This window comes from Hippoglossus hippoglossus, chromosome 8, assembly GCF_009819705.1.
Source record: "Hippoglossus hippoglossus isolate fHipHip1 chromosome 8, fHipHip1.pri, whole genome shotgun sequence".
NCBI lineage: Eukaryota > Metazoa > Chordata > Actinopteri > Pleuronectiformes > Pleuronectidae > Hippoglossus > Hippoglossus hippoglossus.
In genome coordinates this window covers 8,026,293-8,037,615 of record NC_047158.1, presented here as the reverse complement: position 1 = coordinate 8,037,615, position 11,323 = coordinate 8,026,293, and the positions used below count along the sequence as shown (strand labels likewise).

At 42.6% G+C, this 11,323-nt stretch overlaps 1 protein-coding gene across 10 annotated transcripts in view; it reads right to left on the bottom strand.

Moving 5' to 3' along the window:
- Positions 1-11,323, bottom strand: part of si:ch211-278a6.1 (SRC kinase signaling inhibitor 1) — a 110,131-nt gene that overhangs the window by 6,033 nt on the left and 92,775 nt on the right. For all 10 annotated transcript variants that reach the window (XM_034593952.1, XM_034593954.1, XM_034593950.1 and 7 more), the window contains 3 exons: positions 11,173-11,312; positions 10,803-10,955; positions 5,814-5,951 (listed from right to left, as the gene is read on the bottom strand). In XM_034593952.1, coding sequence (XP_034449843.1) covers positions 5,814-5,951; positions 10,803-10,955; positions 11,173-11,312 — 431 coding nt within the window. The remainder of the gene's footprint in view (positions 1-5,813; positions 5,952-10,802; positions 10,956-11,172; positions 11,313-11,323) is intronic.

Genomic DNA, 11,323 nt, shown 5'->3' with positions numbered 1-11,323 from the left:
TAAAAAAAATGCAAAATACTCGGATGGACACACAGCACCTCCCCTTCAGTCCCTTCCATGTAATGCTGGAATCAGCCAGTAGGTAGCACTGTTCCGACATATGAAACTTGAGGGTAACACATCCACAGCATGTGTGTCTCTCTCTCTTCTACAGGTGGAGCTAAGTCGAATCTGACAGAAGCAGCGTGTATGTTTTTATGTTCCCGGGAACACAAAAAGCAAAATGTACGACAGGTTTAGAAAAGAGCGAGTCAATTTTACACGTAATGTTAAGGTTAAGTTTTACTGATGGTTTTTCATAAGCCGAAACAGGAAAAAGTTTATTTCTCTGCAATAAAAGTTTAAATAGTGTTTGTATGAGGGATAATGAGGATTATTCCTGTATGAGCGGAGAGCAGGTGTTCTATAGTCTAGACCGCGCTGCTGGGAGGTTTTCACCTGCTCTGTTGCGGTTCCAGAGCCCGTGCTGTGCCAACCATCCCCAGAGCTGCTCCTTCTGCTCGAGGAACCCCTCTCAAGCCCGGCCGACACGTTTATTCTGGTGTGTGGGTGCGGCAAAAAATGGCAGACGCCCTTCATCTCTCAGAGCTTCCTGCCAAAAAGTCTGCCTCGCAGGACAGGCTTTTCACAACCTTTACCTCATGCCCAGCACCTTTAATTAGGCCGCTTTGCCGCCAGAAGTAATAAGAGGCCAGACGGGAAAGTGAAATGGGGTTTGGTGGCGTGAAAGTGATTCACATTGTCGTGCCCTCCTTGATCTGTGCCAAAGCAAATGGGGAGAAATTGTGGTTTTGAACTGTCTGTTCCTATCCGGCACATTGATTTGAAGAATCCTCATGCCTGAAATGCTCTAATGCCTCTCAGTGAAGCTCCGGTGAACCGACAGTGCGGGCTCAGCGGCACAGAGCGCCATCAGAGAGGCTCTGTTTATTTTAACACCCGCAATTAACACAGACAGATACCATCAGAGTCCAATCTAACAACAAACCTGATACTCAGAACATCAACATTAATTAAAGGTATCCAGAGCTTCAGGATCCAGATCTGACACTACTCTGCTATTATTATTATTAGCATTATCGTTCCTACTACTATTAACTGGTGCTGCTATTATCAATAACACCATTACATCTGTAAGTATCATTATTTTCAATATGACGACCACTCGAATATGATGGTTACACAACTGTTCCTGGCCTCTCTCTCTCTCTCTCTCTCTCTCTCTCTCTCTCTCTCTCTCTCTCTCTCTCTCTCTCTCTCTCAATCTGCGGGTAAACCTGAGTCCAGAGCTACAGGATCTATTATTATTATTATAATAATTATTATTAATAATTATTATTATTACCACTTATATTATCTGGTGCCTCTTTAACATTATTAAACTTCATTAACAACACCATTACATCTATAATTATCATTATTATTATTTTCATTATAACAATCAGTCTGACAGAGCTTAATCGCTTACACAACTGCTCCTGGTCTCTCTCTCTCTCTCTCTCTCTCTCTCTTTGCCCTTTGAACTGGATTGAATGCTTCGATGATTGAGCCTCTTTATTCCACGCTGTTTTGAGAGGTATTTCATGGATCGTGGTCATGTGGTATAGCGGATGCTCCAATCAGCTGGACAACAGCCCAAGCATATTTTATCTTGATGAAACTATAAACTAAACAGAGGAACTTAAAATTGGCGAGGAGCTAAATCCAAAAAGTGGTGCCAGCGCATCTCATTTTATCCGACTACACAGGGTCCAGAGTGACGTCTTAAAAATGTTTAACTGTCCCTCCAGCTGGCTTTCACAACATGTTAGCAAGCACCAGCTGCCTTTCATTTATTGCTGCTGTCCCTCTGCAGATGCTGCCAGAGCCAGTAATTTTAAAGGAATTTATATATATTGAGATCAACTAATGTATTAGTTGGGGGTGGGACGACAACTGGGACCACATGCTCATTCCTTGAGATCGGATCCCCAGACAAAACACCCTAGAAATGTCAATTATCACTTGTTCAGAGGAGACAAAAGAGAACTGAAACACCAACAGGAGCTGGAAGGAGGGTGAAAGTTTGGGGTTACGTTTAGGGAGCAGTGTCCGGGGAAGGTTTAAGAGAAGAGTCACCTTTACCTTTAGCTGAGGGCCGAGTAGAGATGTCACCCACGGTGTGCATGTCTGATTGTCAGAACAACAGTATCAGTCAAAATGTGATCAGCATGGGTGAGTCTGAATGTATAATGTGGGTGAGGGGAAGTAACTGCCTCATTTTGGAATCATTTTTAAGGTTATAGCTCAATAATAAAAAACATAAATCCATCCGTGGATCCTGGAAAAACAGACGCTGGATGAAGGTGACTGATTGAACGTGACAGATTCTGCACAAATGTTTTCTTCAAAAATAACCGGCTTTTATTTTTAGTTGCAGAATGCATCACATCTTTTTTCTTAGTGGCAACAATTAGGATTCATCTTCAGAAAGGTCAGAAGTCTGAAGTCAGTGATGAGATAAATAATAAAAAGAAACTGTGGCTGAAGTGAACGTAGAGTTGGCGAAAGTTTCTAATTAGCTCTTAAAGGCTGTATGCAAATGAGCCAGCCGCCCGGATAATTTGATGAGATGAACTGCAGAAAATCAGCATGTTTTTCATGCTGAATTTAAAACTATTCAGGAGACAGATTTTGCTTCATCCATCTGTAAACAGAATTGTCAGAATCTGTGCTGTTCTCTTGGTTTGACATTGAAGGCGCCAGAAATCCCCCCCTACAAAAAAAAGAAGAAAAGATTTGACGCTATTACAAATGTAACAGCTTGTGGAAAACAACAACACAACACTGGATTCTCAGCATCGTGACTTCATTAAGGTTTCAACAGGGTTTCAAAAATATTTGTGCTGTTGTTTTCCACTGAGCCCGTGTTACTGGACTGGAGTTTTCACCTTTGCTTTATGAAAAGAGCTAAATTTCAAATAAATAAAGAAGACATTATAAAATAAATAATCACATGAATAAAATGTGTAAAAAAGTATTAAAAACAACAACTTGCTATATATAATTATTACACTGACTCACAACCACTTAGTTATTTAGGTGGCATAATTAAAAGCTATTTTCAGTGTCTGGGTTTATTTACAGCTAGATAGTAGATTCACAATAATTTTGACATTATTTTTATTCCAACTAACAGAAGATAAGTGGCTGAATCCGCTTAAGAGACAGGGGGATGTTATTAGCTGTGAGGCATAAAATAAAATGTACAAGCATAAAATATATAAGTATAAGTTTTATGGTGCAAAATAATATGAAATAATAACAGACCATTGAAAAAAAAGGGCTTTTAGAAACAAAAAAATATGTTATTAAATAAATGAATTCCATACATTAATATGTTAAGAATATCATTCAACACATAATTTTATGACAATAATAATATAATCAGTTTGAATGAATTAGTTGATTCCTCAAGTTTAATTTATATGCTTTACCGAGTTTATTCATGTGACTTTTTCTTCAATAGTGAACTTTGTGTTGCCCTGTACAAGTTTTAATTTTATATCTGCATAATGAGTAGTACTTGTATTGGTATTAAGAACAACACAACCACATTTGTTGGCAGCTGTATATTGAGAGAGCTCAGATTATCTGTCAAATGTCCTGTGCTTGTTTTTGTTCGACCAAAACCTCTGATGTTCTAATTGACAGTTTGATCTCTCAACAGCTCGCTGCACTCCAAACTTCAAAATGCCAAAAAAATCTCAGCTATTGGCACATTGGGAAGACAGCTCACTGTTGATTCTCTTGGTTTCGGTCAGTGTTGGGATTTGTCATGCAGTTGCAGTTATGTTCCCACCCCAAACGGCGTGGCATCGACTTCACACGCAAACAATTAGCTTTCGAGTGTCCACTCCCTTTGAGGACGGCGCTTTCACACAAGCGCCGTCTTTTCACTGTGACTGTTTTCAACAACTCCGATGACGAGGAGTGTTTGCCGTGTGCGACTGTCACACTACAATAACGGGATTAGTTTTACTCCCACAGGACAAGTGTGAGAATCCATTCTGCTTTCAAATCACAGGGAATAAAAGACTCTGACTGGGGGAGTGAAAAGGAGAAAGGGGCCGTGTGTGCAAATTGCAAAGTGCAGAAAGCGGAAGAAGGAAGTAGACATAAAGAAGAGGAAACGAGAGAAAGACTTAATGACGGAGAAAGATAACTGTCCACTTCATATTGAATAATCAGTGATTGCCACCGACTCGAGGGGCGATTATCACCCAGCGCTGCAGAGATTCCCTCCTATCTTCTCCCAGTCTGAGGCGATCAAAGCGTCATTATTCCCCCCATCTCTCAAATCTCTCTCCCTGTGCCCAACACATTTATGTCCCTGCAATCTCTAAAAAATGAATTTGTGTGGGAATGGTCTGTCACATTCTGAGCAGTATGGAGGTTTAGGTGCACTTCACTGCTCCTGTTATTTTTTAAATGATGTTGACATTAAGCCCCCCCCCTCTGCCCGGGCATGGTGCACATATCTTCCTTTGGCTTTACTGGACTGACATGCTTCAACAGTTCAATTTCCTGGGCCCTGGAGACCATCACCCATCCTTATGTCCACTCTTTTCCTACATTCAAGCACTAAAATGCTTGCAAATTAAACGTAAAAAAAAAAAGATGTCAGAGTCAGCTATCAGGCAAACGTATAAGAACACATTTTTATAAATTAATGTCTGACTTTCTGCCAGAAATTAAACACAATGTTCTGCATGGACGGGCTGATATCCTAATCACAAACAGGCCACGTTCAACATTTTTAAGTCCAATAAAACCAAATTCAAGACTTGCACCATTATCTTATGCCAATATATAATGCTAAATCAACGTGTTTGTGCTTTTTGATGGGTTTAGATCATTGACTGTATAAAGATGGTCAACGTGTCTCAACTTCTTGTTATTGAACAAAAATGAAGTCAAATTATTATTTTACATTATGTAATTATATATAAATTATATATAATATACTTATATATAAAGACTGTTTAGGTAATTGAAGCATCCACCTCTTCAGCCTGTTGATCTGTTCCTTCTGTTCCATTAGTGATAACCAACTGTTGCAATAATGTGATTTCACCATCAAAGAATTTACTATTTGAATTTATATTTACGACTGTAATTATGTTAATGTTCATTAATACCGTTTTTTATAGTATTAATTACTTAAGATGAATTAATTCAGTATTCATTTATAATTATTAAGAAATGTCAAGCTTGTGTCTTGGATATTACACATTATTAAAAATATTCTGATAATTGTGAGTTAAGGAGTTTGGTGGATTCGCATTTGTGCTTTTGTGCTAAAGAGACATGGTAAAGTCCTAATTATGTGTGTGAGATGCAGTGGGGTGGGTCGGCCATTCTGGAGGTTCAGATGCACACTTTGTTAAATGTCGAACGTTTTACTGAAGTTGTGTGGATATGACGAACAAGGTCATCAAACGCACCTTTTATATGGTATATGTGAAAAAAAATTGTAATATCGTTCCACAGCCAAAGAGCTCACCGTCCCATCTGTCTTGATTTATAACAGACATGGGTCATTACCTCTATTTGCCCCGATTGCAGACTGAGACCACATTGATATGAATTGTCTATATAATGATGATTATCTTCATTTTTGTGATTTTCCACACCCCTATTATGTGCAAGGTTTCTAGAAATAATGGCTCTGGCCTGGGCTGGGACTACCACAAAAGGCAACCGATAGTATCCAGAAAGTACCGCACTGTCCCATCTACACCCACTGGCCCAAAAAATGTTAAAGATGATACCTGCTGCTGGCCCTGGATCTTCAGGAAGTCCTCTCTTTTGCCGCCTTTAGTCTTGTCTGTGCTGTTCTGCTGCAGGTGCTTCAGCTTGGAGGTAGCTGAGGTGTGGAGAACTTTACCGACGCTGGAAACGTTCCCTCCCTGAGGAGAGGAGGAGAAAAAGTGTGAATCAGAGCGTGGCAACACAGTACATGGTAGTACATTTCATTTCTCCTCTTCAGCGGCTTTAGTTTATGCCAAACAAACACACAAACTCCTGATTGCCTGATTCCAGCAAGCGAGTCTCTCCCCTGAGACCAATGACGTCTTTCTGGGATCAGCCAATATAAAACTGAACTATCCACTTCACAGGGTTTCAGCATCTATCAGTAGAAAATGACAAAGTGAAGAATAGAGGAACGCAGCATCAAAACTGACATTGCGTAGCCTAGCCTCACCGCAGGATCTGCGAGGCAGCGTGCTTAATGATCTTTCCCGCTGAGTTACTCTGTCAACTGACTCTAATACGCACAAAAACAAACAGACATTCAGTCAACTTTTCATCCAGCTGTGCCTCCTCTGCACACAGATACATTAGCTGAAAGGAAAACTAATAAAAGATTAACTGTACTAGTCTCAAATTACTAGTTGTTCTTTGCTATGGTAATTCCTGTGCTACTTCCTTCCTCGCAGTCTTGATGTAATGTAGAATTTCAAAATATATATACGCTGTACTTAATCGTTGATGGATGAATCCTCATTCCACTGTCCTGATTAAAAACTGAACAGTAATGGGGCTTGAAAGTGGATCAGTTGTCAGTGTGAATTTGGCGAGTGCGCAAGTAAATGTCGAACAAGAGCGGGACGAGGGGTCATGTAGAAATGATGAACGTGGTTGAAGTTGGGGTGATGAAATAATGTGTCAAGACCCTGTAATCCTCATCCCTGCCTCGACATCAGAGGGCTGAAACGCACCATGACAGTGGGACTGTCAAGTGTTGCAGCCCTGCCCAGAGTGGGAGCAACAGGGGATACTACTACGCTGGCTGTCAGGACACCTCAGCAGAGTGGCAGCTGAGATGGCAATGCAATTTTGATTATCACCACTCTTTAGTTGAGTCACAGGCTGCTGGAGGTGAGTTGAAAGGAGGCTACTCGCAATGTCTGGTAATAGAGTTAAACATGTAGTCGGTAGATATTAACAAGAAGTGTATTGGAAGTGATTTGGGCTTTGGTGTAACAGACAAATGTTCTAATGAAGGTTTTACTAATGCTGGAGTCAAGACTTAAGAAGAAGTTGCTTGCAATATTTTCTTTACCTTTCTTTTAAGGAAGACATATCATACTTAATCAGATTCATAAGTTTGATTTGGGTTATTATCTGTAAAGGTTTACTTGCTCTAATGTTCAGAAAACACATTGGTTTTAGCTCCTGTCTCTTCAAGGCCCCCTCCCGATAAAGCCCACCCTGCTCTGATTGGCCAGCTCGTCCACTCTGTTATGATTGGCCAGCAGCTCTGATTCGTCAACAGCTTTCAGCACGTTTAGGAAAATTTGACCTCTGCTCTCTGACTTTGTTCGGAGGCATACCAGACTAGCTGCTACGTCTGCACCATGCCAGTGTGGGTTGCTGTGATGTCCCGTGACATCATAATGTCCCCGGACGTGATGGCTAGACTAGTGACAAATTGTTTCAGGAGTATTTTTAACTTTGCAGAACTTTTTCATTCACAAAAAACTGGAAAAGTATCATATGTCTCCTTTAAACCTTTTTGCAGTCTTTCCCTACAATGTTTTTCTGAGTTCTGGAAACACAAACCACCACGTAACTTTTGGTGCGTATAATTATGATGAAACGTAGTACATCAAATATGCATTTATGTTTGTTTATATACAGCACAACAGCAGTCCCACATACATAGTCCCATGCATAGAGGGAAAGACTTGAATTCAAGGCAAAACAATGAGAAGAACCTAGAGGAAGAAAAAGGAGGAAGAAAAAGAAGAAAATAGAAATGTTTGTATTATCTCTGGAACTTTTTTATTCCCTGTGTGGTGTAACAAAAGGTTAGAAACAAAAGGTTAGATAGGCAAAGTTTACAGGATGAAAAAAGTGCCAGGACAGATCACTGAAGAAACAATTAACAACTCCTCGGCCCAGCAGGACAACAGCTGCAGCACTAATCACAGCACAGACGAGAAGCGAGGAAGTCTGTTGTCTGTCCCTTCTGCATATTTTCAATTACAAACACAATTTGGGGTTGATTTAATCAGGGAGCAGACAGCAGAGGCTTCAAAGTCCCAACAACCACCCAGAGGGAATAAGTGAAGAGAGAAAATAGGGCATGCTGCTTTATAGCAGGAATCGGCACAGTAGGTGAGAGCAATAAACCTGGGTCGATGCTGCGTTCAAAGACATCGGCTTGGGTGGAACCGGAGGCCTCTTGGTCTCTGAGGACGGACTGCCGGTCGTCTGCGCTGGAGTTGTCTCAGCGTAGAGCTGCTCTGCAGAGGGATGGCCGCCGAGCTCTATCAAGGTGTTCTCCAGCTCTCGAATGGTCTCCTCCAAGCTGTCCAGCCTCTTGTAGGTGCTGCGTCGGACATCTTCTGTTGTTCTCATCCGACTGTTACTCGAGCCATTGGACTCAAGAGAACTGTTTACTAACCCCGGCTGTACCTCAGGAATCATCTCAGTTTCGGTGTTGTGAAGCGTCAGCCTCCTGTCCCCTGTCTCCATCCCTCTTTTCAGAGCCTCCACCAGAGAGCTCTGTCTGCCTGAACCAAGGGAAGATTTGACTCTGGGTTTGGGAACAGGCTTGGTTGACTCCAGAAGGGAATACAGCAGCGTGTAGGCCTCTCTGACTGTTTGTTCCTCCGTGAAGAGCACTAGGAGAGGTCGCTCTCCCAGCTGAACCTCAGAGACTTCTTTCGTCTGCGGTGAGATGGTCAGAGTCTTTATAACTTTTCCAGTAGTGTTGCTGAGCTCCTGGGCCTCAAGAGAAGACACCGCCCTCACCTCCAGCTCCATCAACAGCAGAGCGAGCTCCTGTTTTAACTCCATATCCCGTCCCCTGTCCTTTGAAATGTGCACCTTGTAGAGATGACCTATCAAATCTCGTGACGGACTCTCTTCCACAGAGCTGTTTGCTAAATCTCTGACGGGATCCTCCGAGCCTGTGGGCGAAGCTGTGTCTGTCAACACGATGTGAGGGACCGGAGACAAGAGACTTCCCTATAAATGAGGAAAGCACTTGAGCTTTAAAGTCAAACAAATTTAATTAGTTTTAGCTCCAACAAATTCGAGTGAGACTGACGAACACTGCACAATAAGACAAGCAAAAGGGGGGAAAGAGTGGAGCTAGTAATCTCATTGTGTGTTATGTGTTCCTCGATAATTTCCCATTAACGTAAAAGGCTGTTGCAAACAAAACAACATCAGCGACAATTGTAAACACGCTGCAGAGAACACACACTCTTGAAATGTGCGAGTAGGTTTGTGTGTGCAGGATTGGTTTCTCCCTGCACCGTGCAGGACTCTGCAGGTCTTCTGTCTATGGAGGGTTTTTAGTTCATCAACATAGACAGCTGTATTTCCAGCACAAGAAATTTGTGTGGGCGACCCGTCCAGCAACATAGAGCAGAGGAAAGAAGCTCAGTATATGGCAAGCGTGACACCAGTGACACCAAAATTAGCGGGTATACGTGGGTTTTTAAATAACACCTTTCTACTTGCCAATATAGGAATTCACATTTCTGGTTTTTTTTCACCAGGTGAGCCATGTTCGATGTCACGGACGTGCTGGAAACCACCGTGTCAGAAACCTCGCTGTCAAGCCCATTGTTGCATCTTGCACGATGGGAAGAAAATAATGCGGTTTCACATTGTTCACAAGTGCACAAACAATCGTGGCTCTTTACACACCGACGCCGAAGAGCAATGCGTGTCATAATGTCAAATACTGCCAAATAAAGAAGAAGATAATGAATTTAGCGCTTTCACTTAGTCATGTTTTCATCACTACTGAGTCACAGCCAATAATAACCTGTCTACTGCAGAGTCATTTAACCCCGAGAGTGAATGTCGATTGTTTCCAGTCTCCTTGCAGACAAAAGCCAGATGCTAACGAGTGTCAGTGGGTTTTTCTTTTTGGATTCCTCGTGGATGTACAAATACTCAAAGTACTGAAGTAAAAACACTATCAGGTCTCAAAACCAGCCACATTATGCAAATGAATTAATGCTAAATTGGAGTGAAAATCAGCCGCCGCTCTGATGTACTCTGTGCACAGGAAGAGAGACAGTGGTGAGCAATAACATCTGCTGTGTTAAATTGAGGTTGAAGAGATGAGAGCAGTGCATGAGCGGATGTGTGCAGAGGCTGAGCAGTGACTGGAGGTTCCTATGTGTGTTAGAAGAGGTTAAAAGAAACAGACTGAGGTTTAATCCAAAGCACCCAGGGTGTTACCTCGGTGCCCGGGACCTGAGAGGGCCACAGGTCCAGTCTGCGGGGGGGTACGCTTTTCCTGCTGTGAGGGCTCACAGGCAGGGGATGGGGAGGGGGCAGTGTGAGCCTGAGTGGGACTCTCTCAAACAGCTGGGGGCAGGAAATGGGAGGTTTAAAAGCTGTTATTATACATGATAAAAACACAACAGCCAAATTTCAGGCGGGCCATGTCACACACAGTCCAAGCAGCCGCCAGGGTCCATCTGTCTGGCTGTGATCTGTGAGCCCTGGGTGATGATGTGTGTGACTGAGCAGTATGTGATCTTTGGGCTCTCCCACCGCCACAGGGCAGGCGGACATACGGCACCTGCTGCTTGAACATGTGGTGATGCTGGTGAGCATATCTGCACACACATTGTGACAAATGTGTGCACGCTGAAAAGCCAGTGGCAGATTGTGGAAGTAACACAAATAATTACACAAAATAAAAGGAGTGCAGTTTTCCCCACCCATTGAACACTGGTTTGTCGAGGATGTGATCAACGTGCACGGGCAACGTATTCGTTTACCTCCAATTCTGCAGCAATTCTCTCCTCCTCCCCTTCCTCCTTGTCCCCGGAGGCCAGTGTGGGGGGTGTCGATGCAGGACGAGGGTTTTCAGACACGGTCCTCCGCAGTTTTATATGAGGCTTCTGGCCTTCAGTCTCTTCAGATTCAGACTTCTGTAATTATAAGAAACAAAGACTCCAAAAGTTACAACCTGAACATGTTACTGACAAGATCTAACGAGAACATTCATTAATTCGACAAATCAACAGCTCCCATTAGCTGGTCTCATATCTGTGGAAGCGTAGCTCTGAGAAAGATCCTGATAGCATTAAAAGGCTTTTCACTCCTACAGCAATATATTGCACATGTACTGAAAACGGTCAAATCTACCTTTATACTTTTTCCAACAATGAGGGGCTCTCCGATGCGGGTGATCAGACCTGGAGAGGTCGGGAAGCTCCGTCTCGGTGGTGGTGGAGGAGGAGACTTGGAGGGTTTCTCTGTGCGATATCGAGGCACCGTGAGCTCATCTGAAACAAGA